At 44.5% G+C, this 21,466-nt stretch overlaps 2 protein-coding genes and 1 pseudogene across 5 annotated transcripts in view; 2 read left to right on the forward strand and 1 right to left on the reverse strand.

Annotated features, from left to right (window-relative positions):
• LOC144698328 (uncharacterized) overlaps window positions 1-21,466 on the reverse strand; it is a 694,970-nt gene that overhangs the window by 387,959 nt on the left and 285,545 nt on the right. The window lies entirely within an intron of this gene.
• Window positions 1-21,466, forward strand: part of LOC144698352 (uncharacterized) — a 674,481-nt pseudogene that overhangs the window by 101,744 nt on the left and 551,271 nt on the right. The gene's annotated exons all lie outside the window — the stretch shown is intronic.
• Window positions 2,357-21,466, forward strand: part of LOC144697667 (uncharacterized) — a 200,642-nt gene continuing 181,532 nt past the window's right edge. Inside the window, exon 1 of the mRNA XM_078569687.1 lies at window positions 2,357-2,866. Within this exon, the coding sequence (XP_078425813.1) occupies window positions 2,357-2,866 (510 nt within the window). The remainder of the gene's footprint in view (window positions 2,867-21,466) is intronic.

Raw genomic sequence — 21,466 nt, forward strand, 5'->3', positions numbered from 1 at the left:
AGGATAGTCAGCATGGCTTTGTCGGTGAGAGATCATGTCTAACAAATTTGATTGAATTTTTCGAGGAGGTGACGAGGTGTGTAGATGAGGGTAGTTCAGTTGATGTAGTCCACATGGAATTCTCTAAGGCTTTTGACAAGGTCTGGCATGGGAGACAGGTCCAGAAGGTAAGAGCCCATGTGATCCAGGGCAATTTGGCAAATTGGATCCAGAATTAGCTCAGTGTCAGGAGGCAGAGGGTGATGGTCAAAGGTTGTTTTTGTGACTGGAAGCCTGTGTCCAGTGGCGTACTGCAGGGTTTGGTGCTGGGTCCCTTGTTGTTCTTCGTGGACATTAATGATGTAGACATGAATGTAGGAGGTATGATCAGTAAGTTCACAGGTAACACAAAAAAATCACTAGTGTGGTAAATAGCGAGGAGGAAACCCTTAGACATATAGACAGGCTGGTCAGATGGGCAGAACAGTGGAAAATGGAATTTAATCCCAAAAAGTGTGAGGTGATGCATTTTTGGAGGACTAACTGGACAAGGGAGTACATGATGAATGGTAGGACCCGAGGAAGTACAGAACCTTGGTGTGCATGTCCATAGATCCTTGAACATAAGAACATAAGAACTAGGAGCAGGAGTGGGCAATTCAGCCCCTCGAGCCTGCCCCACCATTCATTATGATCATGGCTGATCTCATTTTGGCCTCAACTCCAATTTCCCTCCCTCTCCCCATAACCTTTCAACCCATTACTAATTAAGTCCGTGTGGTGAAGGTGCTCGCACAATGCTGGTAGGTAAGGAGCTACAGGTTATTCACCCAGTGATGAGGAAGGGACATTGATATATGTCCAAATCAACAACAACAATTTGTGTTTATATCGCACATTTATTGTTATATAGTTTAGCAAGACATTTCACAGAAATGTTAGAAACCAAGGAGATACTTGGGCAGGTGGCCAATAATTTGGTCAAAGAGGTCGGTCTGAAGGAATATCTTAAAGGAAGCAAATGAGGTAGAGAGGCGGAGAGGTTTAGGGAGGGAATTCTAGAGTCTTGGAAACTGACAGAATGGCAACCAGTGATGGAATTATAAAAATCAGTTATTATCGAATTCAAGAAGAGCAGATATCTCGGGGGGGATTGTGAGGCTGGAGGAGGTTACAGAGATAGGAATGATCACAACCATGGAGGAAAACAAGGATGAGAATGTGAAAATTTAGGTGCTGCTTAAATGAGTGCCTTCAAATCATTTGTATAGTTTGTGAATGGCTGTGGGCCAAGCACTGATCCTTGCAGTATCCCACAAAAACAGCCTGTCATCCTGAGAATGAGACATTTATTCCGACTCTCTGTTTTCTGTCTTTTCACCAATTCTCAAACTATAACAGGATATTACCCCAATCCCACGCACTTGAATTCTGTTTATCGACATCCTGTGCTTAGTTTAGTAACCTTCTCTCTGTCTCTCCCACTCCGCTCTCTTTCTCTCTCTGTCACATTGAATTCTCCAGCCCAGCGAGTTGTGGATGCTCCATCATTGAATATATTTCCGGCTGAGATGGACAGATTTTTGGTCTCTCAGGGAGTCGAGGGATATGGGGAGTGGGTGGGAAAGTGGAGTTGAAGCCCAAGATCAGTCACGATCGTATTGAATGGTGGAGCAGGCTCGACAGGGTGTTAGGACTTCTCTTGTTCCTATTTTGTATGTTCTTGTAGAGGCCAGAGTCTTGTGTAGGCCCAGACCGGGTGGCAGGTTCCCTCCCCTGAAGGACATTAGTGAACCAGCTGGGTTTTTATGACGATCCAGCAGTTTTCATGGTCACTTTTTCCCAGTGCCGGCCCCACAAATTCCCAGATTCATTCAGCTCAATTTCACAACCTGCCTTTGTGTTTTTGTGGGTTCTCTCTCACTCCCCTTTTCCTGTTTTAAATCAATTCCACAGGGGATTAGAGGGGGAGGATTTGCATTCGGGAAACTGAAACCAAACATCACATCAGGATCTGATGGAATCGCTTAATTTATCTTAAACTGAGTATCTTCAGATTTTGAACATGGAAGGAAAAAGCACCGTTCACAGTGGGGAGAAACCGTACACGTGTTCTGTGTGTGGACGAGGCTTCATCCAGTCATCTGACCTGACGGAGCATAAATGCAGTCACAATGGAGAGAAACCATCGAAATGTGGGGACTGTGGGAAGAGATTCAAATCCCCATTGGAACTGGGATCTCATTGGTGCACTCACACTGGGGAGAGACCATTCACTTGCTCTGAGCATGGGAAGGGATTCACTCAATTAGCCAACCTCATGGGACACCAGCAAGTTAACACAAATGAGAGACCTTTTAAATGCCCACAATGTGAGATGTGCTTCAAAAGTTCTGTGGAACTAAAGTCTCATCAATGTTTTCACAATGATGAGAGACCGTTCAGGTGCTCTCACTGTGGGACTGGGTTCAGGCAATCATCTCATCTCATCGCACACCAGCGAGTCCACGCTGGAGAGAGACCGTTCACCTGCTCCGAATGTGGGAAGGGATTCAGTCAGTCATCCGGCCTGCTGAGACACCAGAGAGTTCACACTGGAGAGAGGCCATTCACCTGCTCCGAATGTGGGAAGGGATTCAGTCAGTCATTCGACCTGCTGCTGCACCAGACAGTTCACACTGGAGAGAGGCCATTTACCTGCTCCGAATGTGGGAAGGGATTCAGTCAGTCATCTGACTGGCTAAGACACCAGAGAGTTCACACTGGAGAGAGGCCATTCACCTGCTCCGAATGTGGGAAGGGATTCAGTCAGTCATTCAACCTGCTGCTGCACCAGACAGTTCACACTGGAGAGAGGCCATTTACCTGCTCCGTATGTGGGAAGGGATTCAGTCAGTCATCCCACCGGCTAAGACACCAGCAAGTTCACAAGTAACTGTCGTGATGGGATTTTGCTCTTAATAACATTCAGGACTGAAGTATGTTCATTATAGTGTGTTTCTGTAGACATTAATAAACTCCAGCCCGCTTTGATAAAAGTCAAATAAATCAGCATTGTGTTAAACACAATGCGTTGAACCTTTTTACTATTTTTAACAAGATATTTGCTTTTTGATGTTAATAAACTCCAGCTCAGTTACAGATTCTGTATAAAATTGGAATAAATCAGCTTTGCGATGAACAGTTGAGTCGTTTTGATATTTCTAGCACAAGTTAGTTCCTTTTTAAGGGCTCTCCCTCTCCCCTGTCTCGTCCATCCTCACCTCCAGCAACAAGTGTGAGGAGCTCATGGAGCTTCCTTGTCACTAAGATTGAGACAATCTGATCAGCTGCCTCTGCTGTTTCCCTCCCCTCCACTAGCCCACTGGGACAAACTATCTCTAAAGATCCCCCTTGTCCGAGCCTGAACTCGTGATTAAATGACAAAGGGGATGATGTGCAAGGCAGCATTGGGTGATAATGAGACAAGGAAATAAACTAATGGGACAAGTGGAGAAACAACACAGGCCCAGAGGAGGGATAAATGGTAAAAGAAGACCATTACCAGCACCTACTGTCAGAAAAAATGGGAGCAGTAGTTATGATCTGAAATTGTCAAAATGAATGTTGAGTCCAGAAGGATGTAAAGTGTCCAATGAAAGATGGGCTGCTGTTCCTCGAGCTTCCATTGAGCTTCATTGGAACAGTGCAGGAGGCCGAGGTCAGAGTGGGAGTGGGTGGAGATTAAACTGGTAAATGACCAGGACCTCAGGGTCACACTTGGAGACTGAAAGGTGATGTTCCACAAAGCAGTTACCCAATTGGGATTTAATCTCCTCAATGTAGAGAAAACCGTACTGTGGTCAGTGAATAGACAATACTGAATAGCAAGAAGTACCAGTAAATCACTGTGCCCCTTGGAAAGTGTTTTGGGCCCTGGAATGAGGGAAGGGAGGAGGTGGATGAGTGCTGCTGCATCTGCTGTGCTTGAATGGAAATGATTCACACTGATGTTCATAAGAACACAAGAAATAGGAGCAGGGTTAGACTAAAAGGCCCCTTGAGCCTGCTCCACCATTAAATGTTCTTCCAGCTCAACTCCATTTTCCCATCCTATCACCATATCCCTTAGTGCCCAAATATTTATGGATTTCCATCTTGAACATATCAAGATGGAGAACAACAGACTCAGTGCAACTATTAATCTGGGAAATGCACAAACAAGGTGCATGTGAATTACAAATTCACCTCTTCACTGCTTGGTAATCATGTTAAATGAGCTTTACACTGGCCCCATGCTGAAATCTAGTCATTCTCTGACGGGTATTCTTAATGGTATAATTAGCAAATTTAGAATGAAAAATACCCTCTGCTTCACTGTAAGGCTGAGAGACAATTTTGTAATTGATTCATAATGTCACAGGCTGGCTCATGAGATCTGCTCATTTCATCTAATCTTATTTTCAGCTAATGGGAGAATGGCTGAAACAGGGGATGGTGAATAACAGCTCGAAACCACAGTCCCCTCTCCCACTGCCATAATGATCCTTACAACATACAGGAATTTGGGACAATGTGACTTAGATGCTCAGATTAGCTCTGCCTCCATATTATAGGAAGGAGCGAAGCACTGGGGATGGTGCAAAAAAGATTTACTGGAATGATGCCAGAATTGGAAAATATGTCAAATTCACAAAGATTTAACAGATTGAAAAGTTTTTTTCTCTGGAAAAGAAAGTGAGGGATGACTTGACTAAGGCCTTTAAGATAATGAAAGGGGTTGACAGGGTAGACAAGTGGAAGAGTTTTCCACTTGTAGATGGTTGAGAATAAATATACATTAGTCATCAATAAATCTAATGCACAATTCATATGCAACTTCTTCAATCAGAGATAAAAGCAGAAATTCATGGCAATACTCAGCACATCCAGGAGAATCTGTGAATTGAGAAATAGAGATAAGTTTTCAAGTCTGCTCACTGATGCAGTGCAGTTCTGATGGAAAGTCACAGCCCTGAAATTTAAATACATCTTTCACTCTCCACAGACACTGCCAGATCTGCTGAAAATTCAAATATTTTGTTTTTTTATTTCAAATTTACAACACCACCTTTCTCTAACTGTGGTTGCCAATGTAGAGCACATTCTTAGAAGAGTTTGAGATCCCAGTGTGAGCTGAAACTCATGTTGCAAAATCACACCATGAAATCACACCAGCTGAATGTGGAAATGGATTCACCTCGTTATTCCATTTTCTGACACAGCAGCACAGTCATACCTGTGGGAGACCATTCAGATACTTCATGTGTGCAACCCTTTGCTCACTGCCCACCTGCTAACACTCCAGTTTTAGAAGGTCAAAGGATTAGATCCACAATTGCTACATTCCAACTGACAAGACAGAGTTTCAGTAGTCAGAATATGGGAAGAAAAATCACTTGTCTGTGCCGCTGCTGAGAGTCCAGTGAGTTCAGATCTAACTGTCAGGTTTTGTTCTGTTGTTAATTACACCCAGGACAGAACTATGGTGGAGGGGCCGTGCATTATGGTTGCCATATCAATATTAATAATTTTATGTATTGGCCCTATGGCGCCAATCATCATCGGATCATAAAACATAATTATCTTATCAGAAAAGGCCTTTCAATGGCGGTACGTTTACCCAGCATTCAGTGGGGGGCAGAATGTGCTCTATCCTCACTACAGGAGCTCTTGGCGCAGGCGCAGTAGCTGGCAGTGACTGGTACATGCGCATTGCGATCTCTGACTGGAGCATGCGCAGTACCGTCTGTACCTGGAGCTGGTGGAAGACGTTGACAAATGGCGAAGACAGGCGAGTAAAAGGAGCTGGTGAATGGGAGAGGGATGGAGGCGGCGGAGTGGGCGGGGAGGCTTCATGAAGACCCTGTGAAGGTCTTAAATCTTGAATAAGAAGCTACCGGTCCTGCGGTTACACCGAATGGAGAGGAGACAACTCTGACCCGCGTCTCCTCTCGGAGACAGGCCCAAGTTAACAACCGCCATCTTCACAGGGGCAATGTGCAGCAGGGCGCATGCGCGGCCATCCTGGTCCAGGTAGCAGGAGGAGAGAATGTTGTGCATTTCTATCCTGGACTGACAGGGATGGATTTTGGAAACTCCTTTTACAGGGGGTTAGAAGGGGAGGATTTACACACAGCAAACTCAAACCAAGAGTAATGTTTGTCTCATCTCAATTTCTATCTTGGAGTGACGGTTAGTGCTTTTGTAAATTTGTTTTACTGGATCTTAGAAGTGGAGGGTTGACAGATGGGAAACTCAAATCAAACATCAATTCAGATCTGGCAGAGTCACTCAATTCGTGAGGACTTGAATATCATCGGCCTTTAAATCTGGAAGGTAAACAGTTGGCCTGTCTGTCTGTGGGCAAAGGTTCCTTGTAGGAGAAAGAATAATTAACTGGGGAAAGCCAACTTCAATAAGGTGAGAATGAATCTGACCCAGTAAAGTGGAATCAAAGGTTGGCAGGAGAAACTGTAATTGAGGAATGGGCTGCCTTAAAGAGGAAATAGATCAGACATAGTAAAGACATATTTTCACAAATGAGGAAGGTGTGGCTAACATATTCACAGCTCACTAAATAAGAGAAGAGATTAAGATGAAGATGAATAAGTCTGCTAACAGAGATATCAGGTGGCAAATACAACCGAGAGACAGGATAAAGAAAGAATATTCAGAGAGAAATTGGAAAAAGAAAGTAAGAGAAGCAAAGAGAGAGTATGAGAAGAGACTGGCAGCTAACATGGAAGGAAATCAAAACGCTTTCTCCGTCTTATACCTAGTAACAGGGTGGTAAAAGGAGACAGGGGCTGATTAGGGATTTAAAAAAAGGTGATTTACCCATTGGCACAGGGGGCATGGATGAGGTATAAATGAATATTTGGCATCTGTCTTTACCAAAGAAGATGATGCTGCACAGGTCAAGGTTAAAGAGGAGGTAGTTCAAACACTTGTGGTGTTTAATATTGATAAGGAGAAGGTATTATATAGGCTGTCTGATAAAGTTGACAAGGCACCAGGATTGGATGAGTTGTATCCAAGGATACTGAGGGAATTCAGAGTGGAAATTGTGGAGGCACTGACCATATTATTCCAATCTTCTTCAGACCCATGTGTGGTGACAGAGGACAGGAGAATTGCAAATCATACACCTTTGTTCAAAAAGTGTGTAATGATAAGCCCAGCAACTTCCAGACCAGTCAGTTTAACCTTGGGAGTGATAATTCTGGACAAAATTAATAGTCACTTAAGCAAATGTGGGCTAATTCAGGAAAGCCAGCACAAGTTTGTTAAGGGAAAATCATGTTAAACTAATTTGCTTAAGGTTTTTCAAGAGTTAACAGTGTGGTTGATGAGGGTAATGCTGTTAATGTGGTGTACATGGTCTTCCAAATGGCATTCGATAAAGTGCCACATAACAGACTTGTGAGAAAAGTTATAGCTTATAGAACAAAATGGGCAGCAGCAACATGGATACAAAATTAACTGAGTGACAGGAAACAGAGAGTAATGATTTTTCAGAATGGAGGAAGGTTGAAAGTGGATTTCCCCAGGAGTCAGTGTTAGGACTCCTGCTCCTATGACCTAGACCTTAGTGTTCAGGCACAATTTTGAAATTTATGGGCACAGACTGTGTAGAAGGTCCTTTCTCTGGTGGACCTTAGTGAACCAGTTGAGTTTTTGTGACAATCCAGCATCTTTCATGGTCACTTTTTCCTAGTGCCGGCCCCACAAATTCCCAGATCCATTCAGCTCAGTTTCACAACCTGCCTTTGTGTTTTTGTGGGTTCTCTCTCACTCCCTCTTTCTGTTTTAAATCAATTCCACAGGATATTAGAAGGAGAGGATTTGCAGTCAAGAAACTGAAACCAAACATCACATCAGGATCTGATGGATTGCACAGTTTATCGTAGCCTGAATATCATCGGATTTTGAACATGGAAGGAAAAAGCACTGTTCAAAGTGGGGAGAAACTGTACACGTGTTGTGTTTGTGGACAAGGCTTCAGCTAATCATCTAATGTGGCAGGACATAAATGCAGTCCCAACAGGGAGAAACCGTGGAAATGTGGGGACTGTGGGAAGGGATTCAATTACGTGGAAAGACATCGGTGCAGTCAAACAGCAGAGAGATCGTTCATCTGCTCCGAGTGTGGGAAGGGATTCACTCGTTCATCCTACCTACTGAAACACCAGCGAGTTCACAGTGACGAAAGACCTTTTAAATGCTTGGACTGTTGGAAGTGCTACAAAAGTTCCTGGGAACTGATGACCCATCAACGCGCTCACACTGACGAGAGACTGTTCAGCTGCTCTTACTGTGGGACTGGGTTCAGGTGATCATCTCATCTGACTGTGCACCAATGAATTCACACTGGGGAGAAGCCATTTATCTGTTCCAAGTGTGGGAAGGGATTCACTCAGTCATCCAACCTGCTGAGACACCAGCATGGTCACACTGGAGAGAGGCATTTCACCTGTTCAGAATGTGGGAAGGGATTCACTGATTCATCCCATCTGTTGACTCACCAGCGAGTTCACAGTGAGGAGAGACCTTTTCGATGTCCAGACTGCGGGAAGTGCTATAAAAGTTCCGGGGACCTGGTGTCCCATCAACGTGTTCACACTGACGAGAGACCGTTCAGGTGCTCTCACTGTGGGACTGGATTCAGGCGATCAGCTAATCTTATTTCACACCAGCGAGTTCACACTGGGGAGAGGCCTTTCACCTGCTCCGTGTTTGGGAAGGGATTTACTCAGTCATCCAACCTCCTGAAACACCAGCGAGTTCACACTGTGGAGAGACCGTTCACCTGCTCCGAGTGTGGGAAAGGATTCACTCAGTCATCCAACCTGCTGAGACACCAGCAGGTTCACGAGTAACTACAGTGATTGAGTTTTGCAACTGAACCATGTTTCACTGGGGTCTGTTTCTGCTGTTGTTAGTAAACTCCAGCCCAGTTATAGGTGTTAATATTCTGGATAAAAATAAAATCATTAAGCTTTCAATTAAATAGATGATGTTGAATCTTTTTACTATCCCTAAGACATTAGTTCCTTTCGAAGGGCTCTCCCTCTCCCCTGTCTCCTCCATCCTCACCTTCAGCAGCAAGTATGAGGAGCTCATGGAGCTTCTTTGCCACTAAGATTGAGACAATCCGATCAGCTGCCTCTGCTGCTTTCTTCCCTTCCACTAGCCCATCGGGACAAACTTTCTCTAAAGATCCCCCATGTCCGAGTTCTGAACCCACATCTTTCTCCAGTTTCTCTCCCATCTCCCCTTCCTGCCCTCTCAGAGCTCACTTTGTCCATGAGACCCACCTCCTGCTCCATCGACCCTGTTCCCGCTAAACTGCTGATCACCCATTTTCCCCATGTTCACTGATATTAACGGTTCTCTCTCTCCTGGTACTGCCCATCTCTCCTTCAAATCTGCCATCATCACCTGTCCTCAATAAAACCAACACTTGACCCCACGATCCTATTAAACTCCCGCTCCAGCTCCCACCTCCTTTTGCTCTCCAAAGTCCTGATCACCTCCCAAATCCATGTCTACATTTCCCAGAACTCCATGTTTAAATCCCTCCAATAAGATCACTGTCCCTGTCACGGTATCGAAATAGCTCTTCCCAAAGTCACCAATGACACCCCATGTGAATGTGACAAAGGAAAACTCCCTCGTTGTCCTTCTCAGCCTGTCCACAGCCTCTAACAACGTGGACCAAACCGTCCTCCTCCAATGCCTCTGCACTGGCGGCCAGCTGGGTGGGACATGATGAAACAATGTACAAACAATTCAAGGGCTGACTGACTTCAAGAAATAACCGGGCAGACAGGGAATGTCACCGTTACAACAAGGAGAGTCCGTGGTTTCAGTGAATGAACCGACAGAAGGGTGTTGTGGAGAATCTAAAACACTCAACATGAGTCAGCTGTGAGATGGAAAAGCAACATTAACGACAAATATGGGGATACAGGAGAGCTCCAAAGACATCTCATCGATACAAGTTTCTCCTGTACGCTTGGAGTATTTTGTGGACATTACAGCATTGATCATGATTACAGAATGAACCGTGTGCCCTTGTTTATAATTTCGATCCTGTACGTTCATGCCTATGTAGAAATGGTCTGCACCCATACCTGGTTCCTCTGTTATTCCCCTCCCACCCCACACCACAAGTGCACTTCCTCTGACCTTCTCGACTTTCTAGCTCCTTCTCACTGTCTCCCTTTCCATCAAAAATCAGCAAATTGTTAAAAAAATCAATGTAAAAATAATGTCTAACTTTGTTATCCCGACATTAGCAAGAAGTCCCCTTATGTCCCCATTGGACATATGTCCATTCGACCATACCCTAATCCTTCTGTAAATTAACCATGTCAGTCAGACAAAGCAGAATTATTAACTTGAAGCATATATTTGTTAATGGCGCATTCCCACCTTTCAAGGGTTAGGACAGGTTAGGAAGAAGGTTCATATTGTTATCATTCAGAACAACCCAGATTACAAAGGAACAACTGATCTCAAAGACAACCTCTTGTAGTGTGTGTGGAGGGGGCGTGCTGAATCAGTTTTAAATGGGTTAAATGATATATGTTTTCTACATTAGACGATCACATTAAAATCTGGAACTCAAATGGGTCTATGGATTTGTGTTAGGTGGGAAGATCGGGATCAGTGTATTACTCCAGGGAGCCTAATGATCAGAGGGACAGTATTTCAGAACTGATTCCTGTGATAGCAGCAATCCCATTGCTCTCTGTGAAAAAGACTGATGGAAATATTTAAAGTGGAAACCATAGGTGTGTTGGAGGATGATGGACACAAGGATTTTGTGAACTATTTGAGGATAATGGTGAGGGGAAAGGAATGGATCTGGAAAGCAGCAGACACTTCATGTTGCTCCAGGAGAAGTTGGGCCTGGTTGTGCAGGTGTCAGGTTTTACACAGCACACAGTCAGCCTGTGGTTTCACCCTGGATGTAGGATCTCCGAATCGTACCAATCACATCACTGGATGGGATTCTCAGGAGCCATGTTGTCTGCTTGGAGAGGAAGGTTTGTGTTATAGCTAATGAGAAGCAGCACAGACAACCACACACAGAGACCCACACAGACATTCTCTCTCTGTCTCACACACTCAGACATCTTCTCCACACCCACACACATTTACACACACTTCCACACTCAGGGACACACCCGCATTCATACAAACAGACACATGAGGACACATCCTGTCCTATCAGGTGGACAACACCGACCAAAGTGACCAATATTGGGGATAAAGTATTGGTGCCTATGAAGAACACTGTTTTTGGTACATTCAAGTCAACATCACCCTCCATAGCCTGTGAGCAGTTTTGACCATCCAATCTCACCCCTTTCTCTGAACATTAAATCTATATTGAACAACATCTGGGACAGAGGCTACAACACAATTAGAACAATGAGCTGTCTATTGCCAGCTTTGGTGACAGTGGGAGGTAGTGTAAATTTCAGAACAACTTCCTGGATAATTACAGCCTCTAATTTCCTCTTGGAATGACTTAAAATGTCAATTCCTCTCATGTTGATGGTCTGTTTGATGAGAGAATTCTGAGACAGGTCACATGGAGAAAGAATATCACGTTGTTTTGACTCTGTATCCAATATTACCCTGAGTTTGTTCATTGCTGTCCCAATGTCCTGAGACATGTTCCTATGTTCAAAAGGAACTATTTTGTGTTAGCAATATTAAAAAAGACTCAATAAATCATGTGTTTAACACAAATCTGATTGTTATCCAGAATATAAACCCCTATAACTGGGCTGGAGTTTATTACCATCAGCAGAAACAGACCCCAATGAACATGGTTCAGACCTGGATGTGATTCACAGCAAAATCCAATCACTTGTTAATTGTGAACTCACTGGTGTCTCAGCAGGTTAGCTACTGAGTGAATCCCTTCCCACACTCGGAAAAGCTGAACGGCCTCTCTCCAGAGTGAATTCATTGGTGTCCAGTGAGTTGAGATGACCACCTGAACCCAGTCCCACAGTGAGAGCACCTGAACGGTCTCTCGTCAGTGTGAACACGTTGATGGGACATCAGTTCACTGGAATTTTAAAGCACTTCTCACAGTCTGGGCATTTAAAAGGCCACTCGGCAGTGTGAATTTGTTGATGTGTCTGTAGGTGGGATGACTGAGTAAATCTCTTGCCACACTCGGAGCAGCTGAACAACTTCTCTCCAGTGTGAACTCGTTGGTGTCTCACAAGGTTGTTTGAAGGGGTGAATATTTTCCCACACATGGAGCAGCTGAATGGCCTCCCCTCAGTGTGAGTTTGTTCGTGTCTCAGCAGGCTGGATAACTGAGTGAATCCCTTCCCACACTCCGTACAGGTGAATGGCCTCTCCCCGATGTGAGTGTTCTGGTGTATTGTGAGTTCTGATAAATATATGCTTTCTTTACCACCTGATCCACCTGTCCGGCCACCTTCAGGGACCTGTGGACATGGACTCCGAGGTCTCTCACTTTTTCTACCCCTCCCAATATTCTCCTGTTTATTGTGTATTCTCCAGCTTTGTTTGCCCTCTCCAAATGCATTAGCATGAATTTGCTTTCTCTTTTACAGCTGATTTAAAGTTGCAGATTTTGCTCCAAAGTTTAAATTGGGATTGATATTCAAAGTTAACTATTTAACTGCAGAAACTACTTCAGCTGGGAGCCAGTGAATTAAGAGGAAATATCCCAGACAGCGGTTCTTCAAGGTACACTGCAGGCCCGGCAGCTCAATCAGCTCCACTCTCAGCTCAGGAGAGCTGAACAACTCCACATCCTGTCCACAGGAGAGTTCTCCTGGTGCAGTGGGACCAACATTCGTGTAACTTTCAATTTCCAAAACCCTCCACCCTATTCGCTGTTGGTCCAATGGAAGCGTCGATTCCTGGTCAGTTGTCATCAGGGAAACTACCAATAAACTGGACATTTGGCTTTTGTTTCATTCCCGATCTCTTCACCAGAGAAAACTTTCTCCGACTAAATGTCTTGTTAAACTTGAACACAAGTGACTTCTTCACGAATGAGAAGCACCATTGCTGTTAGCTGGAACATGAAGTCGATACTTTCCTACATTAAGACAGTTCTTAAAGTCTCCCCCTTTGACCGAGATTTTAGTCATCTGACTGAATATGTGGCTCAGTGTCACACTTTGTTATATAATGCTCCTGGGGAGCGCCTTGTGACGTTTCATTTGGTTAAAGGCGCTTTATAAATATAAGTTGTTGTTGTAGGATATACATAGAAAGGGCCAATCTCTTATTATATCATTCATGCTGATATTTTTCTTTGTTTTATCCATTCTCTGGATGTGGGCATCGCTGGCTAGGCTAGCATTTATTGCCCATCCCTAGTTGTCCTTGAGAAGGTAGTGGTGAACTGCTTTCTTAAACCGCTGCAGTCTGTGTAGTGTAGGTATACCCACAGTGCTGTTAGAGAAGGAGTTCCAGGATTTTGACCCAGCGACAGTGAAGGAATGGCAATATATTTGCAAGTCAGGATGGTGAGTGAATTGGAGGAGAACTTCCAGGCGGTGGCGTTCCCATCTACCTGCTGCCCCTGTCCTTATAGATGGTTACGGTCGTGGGTTTGGAAGGTGCTGCCTAAGGAGCATTGGTGAATTCCTGCAGTGCATCTATAATGCTGCTACGGTGCGTCGGTGGTGGAGGGAGTGATTGTTTATGGATGCGGTGTCAATCAATTGGGCTGCTTTGTCCTGGATGGTCTCAAGCTCCTTGAGTGTTGTGGGTGCTGCACTCAGCAAAGCAAGTGCAGAGTATTCCATCACACACCTGACCTGTGCCTTGTAGATGGCTTTCGAAGAGTCAGGAGATGAGTTACGCATCACATGACTCCTAGCCTCTGACCTGTTCTTGTAGCCATAGTATTTATATGGCTAGTCCAGTTCGGTTTCTGGTCAATGGTAACAACAAGGATATTGACACTGGGGGATTCAGTGATGGTAATGCCTTGAACATCAAGGGGCGATGAATGGATTCTCTCTTGATGGAGATGGTCATTGCCTGATAATTGTGTGGCACGAATGTTATCTGCCTCTTGTCATCCCAAGCCTGGATACTATCCAGGCCTTGTTGCATTTGGACATAGACTGCTTCAGTATCTGAGGAGTCGTGAATGGTACTAAACATTATGCAATCATCAGCGAACATCCCCACTTCTGACCTTATGATGGGTGGAAAATCATTCATGGAGTAGCTGAAGATGGTTGGGCTGAGGACAGTACCCTGAGGAACTCCTGCAGTGATGACCTGGAGCTGAGATGACTGACATCGAACAAGCACAACCATTTTCCTTTGTGCTCGGCATGACTCCAACCAGTGGAGAGTATTCCCCCCAGACTCCCATTGACTCCAGTTTTGCTAGGGCTCCTTGATGCCACACTCGGCCAAATGTTGCATTGATGTCAAGGGCAGTCACTCTCACCTCACCTCTGGAGTTCAGCTCTTTTGTCCATGTTTGAACTAAGGCTATAATGAGATCAGGAGCTGAGTGGCCCTGGCAGAACACAAACCGGGCATCAGTGAGCAGGTTATGGCTAAGTAAGTGCTGCTTGATAGCACTGTCAGTGACCCCTTCCATTACTTTACTGATGGCAGAGAGTAGACTGATGGGGCGGTAATTGGCTGAGTCAGATTTGTCTTGCTTTTTGTGTAAAGGACATTCCTGGGCAATTTTCCACATAGCCGGATAAATGCCAGTGTTATAGCTGTACAAGAAGAGCTTGGCTAAGGGCGCGGTAAGCTCTGGAGAACAAGTTTTCAGTACTATTGCCAGAATATTGTCAGGGTCCATAGCCTTTGAAGTACCCAGTGCCTTCAGTCGCTTCTTTATATCATGTGGGGTGAATCGAATTGGCTGAAGACTGGCATCTGTGATGCTGGGGATCTCTGGGGGATGCCGAGATGGACCATCCACTCGGCACTTCTGGCTGAAGATTGTAGCAAATGCTTTATCTTTTCCACTGATGTACTGGGCTCCCCCATCATTGAGTTTGGGGATATTTGTGGAACCTCCATTTCCAGTGAGTCGTTTAATTGTCCACCACCATTCTCGACTGATTGTCACAAGAATTCAGAGCTTAGATCCGATTCATTGGTTGTGGGATCACTTAGCTCTGTCCATCATTTGCTGCTTATGCTGTTTGGCATGCAAGTAGTCCTTTGTTGTATCTTCACCAGGTTGACACCTCATGTTTAGGTATGCCTGGTGCCGCTCCTGACATGGCCTCCTGCACTCTTCACTGAACCAGGGTTGATCCCCTGGCTTGCTGGGGATGGTACAGTGGGGGATATGCAGGGCCATGAGGTTACAGATTATGTTCAAGTACAATGGCCCACAGCGTCTCCTGGATGCCAAGTCTAGATCTATTCGAAATCTATCCCAATTAGCATGGTGGTCGTGCCACACAACACGATGGAGGACATTGTTAAGGTGAAGACGGAACTTCATCTCCGCAATGACTGTGCAGCAGTTACCCCTGTCAATACTGTTATGGACAGATGCATCTGAGGCAGGCAGGTTGGTGAGGATGAGGTCAAGTATGTTTTTCGCTCACCACTTGCTGTAGACCCAGTCTAGCAGCTATGTTATTTAGGACTAAGCCAGCTAGGTCAGTAGTGGCACTACCGAGCCATGCTTGGCGATGGACATTGAAGTCTCCCACCCAGAATACATTGTGCGTCCTTGCCACCTGGGGGATAATGTTCACTGTTTTATATTCGGGTCTGGGGGATAATGTTCACTGTTTTATATTCGGGTCTGGGGGATAATGTTCACTGTTTTATATTCGGGTCTGGGGGATAATGTTCACTGTTTTATATTCGGGTCTGGGGAATAATGTTCACTGTTTTATATTCGGGTCTGGGGGATAATGTTCACTGTTTTATATTCCGGTCTGGGGGATAATGTTCACTGTTTTATATTCGGGTCTGGGGATAATGTTCTCTGTTTTATATTCGGGTCTGGGGGGATAATGTTCACTGTATTGTATTCCGGTCTGGGGGATAATGTTCACTGTTTTAGATGCTGGTCTGGTGCGGAATAAAATGAAGAGCCACTTTAATTGAGGACAGTAACTGCATTTTTCGCTCTGACTTTAAACAAAAGAATCTATCCTGTTGTGTGGGACAAAATTTTTCAGTTTTACTGGATTCAATTAAGGCGAGTTTGAAGCTAAATCCAGGAATTCTGTAAATTTAAACTAAAACCAGGCATTCAGAAATCGGCTGATGGTTGATGGCGCCGGTATGGTGGTGGGGGGAGGTGTCTGGAGGAAGTCTGACACACATTGGTACAGGGTGAGCAGGGGAAAGGGGACGAATTACTTGATTAAACAGGGATCCAGGGACAATAGCAGAAGTTGGGAATCACTTTGAATGGAGCAGCGGGATAGGGACAATTCAAAGAATCATAGAATGGTTGCAGCAAAGAAGGAGGCCGTTCAGCCAGTCGTATCTGTATTAGCTCCCTGAAGGGACAATTTACCTAATGCCACGTCCCTGCCTTTGCCCCATAGCCCTGCAATTAAACAAGATTGAACAAGTCTTAAACAAAACTTGTATGAAACAAGATGTTTACGCGTATCAGGGGTGGGGAGCAGCATAATGTACCTGTGCAGGTCAGTGAGGATATCCAAGGTCCATCAGCCGTCTGCATGCAGTGTTTAGTGGGCCTTGGGGGAGGGGGGGATGGAACCATTTGGGACAAAGCACAGGGTGGGAGGTCACCCCTCCCCCACTGTCCTGGTTACACGAAGGACTCACCTTGGACTGTCCCACACCTGGGCCGGGCGGGGTCAAGGTGCAGGAAGCTGCAAGCTGGTAGGTTGAGCTGTGAACTGGGCGGAGTTGGGGTGTTTGAGTGACAGGTCTGGGGCTATATCAGAGCAGGCACAGTCACTGCTCCCCCTTTCCTCGTGGAAGTTTCACTGGAATCGTGTTGGTGAGTGTTTCTAAACTCTGTCTCACTATCCCGGGAATGGAGCTGGATTGGAGGTTGCTGAGAGTGTTGGATTATATTGTTTCTCCTCATTCTTCCCGCTTCTCCCACTCCCAGTTCCAGGCTGCAGGTCCCGGTGATTCTGGATGCGGGACAGTTGTTAGTCCCGGCCCTGGTGTGGGTGCGCAAGCGCAGATGCGCGGCTTATTGTTCTGTAATAATGGCGGGTGATCGTCCTCCTGTATTTTGCTGCAGTTCTTCACCTCCTTGAATCTCCCGGCGCCATAGTTGCCACCTGCCGATTGCGGCAACCGACCTTCCAACAGGAAATTAACAACTTTTAGATAGAGCGGTTTCTGGGGCGCATTGCATTGTGGGAACATTGCCCGCCATTAGTCGACGGCCATCCCCGAGAGTTATCGTGCAGCCTGAAGGCAGGTCAGCGACCTGAGCCCCTACTTCTGTTTCTTAATCTGTTCATGCTGCCTGACCTGCTGGATATTTAAAACAGTTTAGCTCTTAATTTCAGTTCCAGTCTTCCAGAGCTTTGCTTTTGTTTTATTGTTTCATGCAGGCGCGTCTGGAAACACAGGCAGACCAATTAGGAGCCGGTTTAAATTAGGGTGGGTGTTGAATGGGGGTCTTTTTTGTTGCATCAATTTTGAGCTGGAGTGGAATTGGAGGAGAAGCTGCTGGGGTTAACCCCGAGCACTTTGCAACCCAGTCTGGCCCAGCAATTTCCAGTGTTGAAGGCTGTTAAAGGAGGTAGATCCTGTGGGAGAACAGAGTGACAAACGTCCGTTCAATTTAAGAGTGTTGCTTTAGTAACAAGTATTTCTACAGTGCCTTTTTTTCCGAGATTTTTTGTTAACTCGTTTCTTGGTATTTGGTGTCACTAACAAGACCAGCAGATATTGTCAATCCCCAGTTGTCTGTTAGTCAGGTGTTGGTGGGCCTTCTTCCTGAATCGCTGCAGTCACTGTGGTGAAGGTGTTCCAACAATGCTGTTTGGTAAGGAGTTACAGGATTTTCACTCAGCGATGATAAATGTCCAAATCAACAACAACAATTGCATTTATGTAGCACACTGATTAGAATAGAACGTTCCAAAGTATTTCACGGGAATATTATACCGGAATATTTAACACTGAAGCACATGAGGAGATATTGGGGCACATGATCAACAGCTTGGTCAAAGAGGTAAGTTTTAATGAGAGAACACATCTTTTACCAGTTTCTCTCCCATCTCCTCTCATGCCTTCTGTGTGCACCAACTGCTCCATCGACCCTCTTCCCACTAAACTACTGACCATCCAACTTCCCCATCTTTGCCGTCATTGTCAATGGTTCTTTCTTTTCAGATACTGTTCCGGTCTCCTTTAAACCTTCCATCATTATAACATCCTTAAATAAAAACAAGCCCTTCACTCTTCCATCTTTGCATGCTGCCGCCACATCTCCAGCCTCTCTTTCCTTTCAAAAATCCTTAAACATTTTGTAATCTCCCAAAACTGTGTCCATTTTTCCGAGAACTCCCTGTTTGAATCCCTCTGCCCTGCCTCAGTTCGAAAAAAGTTCTTATCAAAGCCACAAGTGAGATCCTATGTGGCTGCGACACAGGTAAACTTTCTCTTCTGGTCCTTCCCGACGTGTCTCACCTTCTTGGAGAGGAGACAGCCAGACCTGTGAGGAACGCCTCCGATTGGGCAGCGGGCTGAGTTTGAAAATAAACCCAAGGGCGACATCACAGGAAAACTTGGTTGGTGAGAAGTTGCTGTTAGGGATTGTGTTTAAATAGCTTAAAACTAGAAAAAAAAAACATAACATTTATAAAGAAGTAGCTGCCTGTATTTCAGTAAGGAACACCAACAATAGGGCAGTAACATTAAATCAAGTCAAAGTGAAATAGAGTCATAAAGTAAACCAAAGTAAGGTAAAGTTAGGAGAAGTGTCGCAAAGTGAAGTTACTGTTAATTTATTCTACTAGTCCTCCTTACTTTAAGTGTAAAATTAGAAGGAAGTAAAATGGGTAACAGGAAGTAGTAGTGAGGCTACAAGGCAGGAGAAACAAAGCAGAGCATTAAGTCTGCTTCGAATGCAGAATTATGTTAAAAAGGGAAAATTAAAGGCACTCTCTCTGACTGCGCACAGCATTCTCAATCGATGATCAAAAGGCACAAATAGTAAGATATTATAGGGGTAAGATATTATTGCCATTATGGAAACATGGCTGCATGGTGACAAAAACTGGGAACTGAATATTCATGGATACTGGAAGTTTAGTAAAGGCAGACAAGGAGGTGGAGTTGTGCTGATAATAAGGGATGAGATCAGTGCATTAGTAAAGGAGATCTCAGTTTGGAAGAACAATGTGGAATCTGTTTGGGTGGAGCTATGCATTAGCAAAAGGCAGCAGACATTTGTTGGACTTATTCATAGCCTGCCAGATAGTAATGGTAATAGTAATGTATTAATCAGGAGATGACAGAAGCATGTAGCATAGGGTATACATTGATCATGGATGACTTCAATCTACATGTACACTGGGTAAACCAATTGAGCACTGATGTTGTGGAAGATGAATTTCTGGAGTATGTTGGGGATGGTTTTCTAGAGCAGTATGTTGAGGAGCCGACTCGAGGACAGGCTATTTTAGATCTAGCATTATGTAATGAAAAAGGACTAACTAATAATCTTGTTGTAAAAGAACCTTGAGGGGCGAGTGAACACAATATTATAGTGTTTTATACTATGTTTGAAAATGAGGTAGTTCACTCTGAAGCAAGGGTGTTAAAGTTGAATAAAGGAAATTATGAAGGCGTGTGGGAGAAATTGGCTGAGATAGAATGTGAAAATACATTAAAATGTACAGAGGCAATGGATAGTCTTCAAAGAATTATTAAATAGCTTACAGCACATACACCTTCCTTCAAGGTGCAGAACCCCCAAAAAGTCAGTCAACCGTGGCTGACAAAGGAAGTTAAGGATGGTATAAGATTTAAAGATAAGGCTCATAAAGTTGCCAGAAGTGGGAGTAAACCTAAGGATTGGGAGCCGTTTAAGATACAACAAAAGAAGACCAGGAAACTGGTAAAGAGAGGGAGAATAGCATATGAATGCAATCTAGAGAAAAGATAAAAACAGACTCTAAGAGTTGCTTTAGGCAAATGTGGATCCATTGCATGCAGAGTCGGGGAAATAGAGAAATGGCAGAGAAGCTAAATGATAATTCTGAGTCTGCCTTCACCGGGGAAGATACAAGAAATCTCCCAGGTTTAGAGATCCAAGGGAGTAGGGAGAATAAGGAGTTGAAGGTAATTAATATCAGTTAAAATGGGATTGAAAGTTGATAAGTCACCGGGACCTGACATATTAATTAGCAAAATAAACCCACATGGGATAGGAGGCAATACACTGACATGGATTAAGGATTGGCGAACAGGCAGAAAACAGAGAGTAGGAATAAACGGGTAATTCTCGTGTTGGTATGCTGTGATTAGTGGGGTACCACAAGGATCAGTACTTGGGTCCCAGTTGATCACAATATATATTAACGATTTGGATGTGGGGACCAAATGGAATCCTTCCAAGTTCGCAGATGATACAAAGCGAGGTGGGAATGTGTTATGAGGTAGATGTAAAGCAGCTGTGGGAGGATTTGGACAGACTTAGTGAGTGGGCAAGCACATGGCAGATAGAATATATTGTGGAAAAATGGCAGAAGGAACTGACGTTCAGAGTATTTCCTAAATGATAAGAGATGAGAAAGTGTAGATGTACAAAGGGACCTGGGTGTCCTTGTCCATAAGTCGCTGAAGGCTAACATGCAGATGCAGCAAGCTATTCGGAAGGCTAGTGGAATGTTAGCTTTTGCCACAAGAGGATTTGAGTACAGGAGTAGTAAAGTCTTGCTTCAATTGTTTAGAAACTTGTTTAGACCACACCTGGAGTAGTGTGTGCAGTTTTAGTCACCTTGCCTCAGAAGGATATTATTGCCCTAGAGGGAGTGCAATGAAAGTTCACAGGCTTGTTCCAGGGATGGTGGGACTGTCTTATAAAGAGAGATTGGGCAAATTCACCCCCCTTAATCAGTACATATTTCACCACATCTCTACCTCCTTTTAGATCTGAAAAAGGGTTTTACGGACTCGAAATATTGTCTCTGTCTCTCTCTCCGCAGATGCTTTCAGACCTGCTGTGTTTTTCCGGCATTTTTTGTTTTCATTCCCCTGTTCCTATGTCTGCAGTGGATCCCCCTCTCCCAGGCCTGGGCTTCCATGTGATGTTCTGAATGATGACAGGATTAACCTTCTCCGTAACCTGTCCTAACCCTTCTGCCCGGTCATTTATTGAAACCAGGGATTCTACTTGTTCTAATGTGACTTTCCCTGCCTGGCGAGTCATTCCTTGAAGTGAGCCCTTGAATTATTTGTACGTTGTTTTATTCTGTTCCCACATTTCAGTAACAAATGT

This window comes from Cetorhinus maximus, chromosome 23 (assembly GCF_964194155.1).
Source record: "Cetorhinus maximus chromosome 23, sCetMax3.hap1.1, whole genome shotgun sequence".
Classification (NCBI taxonomy): Eukaryota; Metazoa; Chordata; class Chondrichthyes; order Lamniformes; family Cetorhinidae; genus Cetorhinus; species Cetorhinus maximus.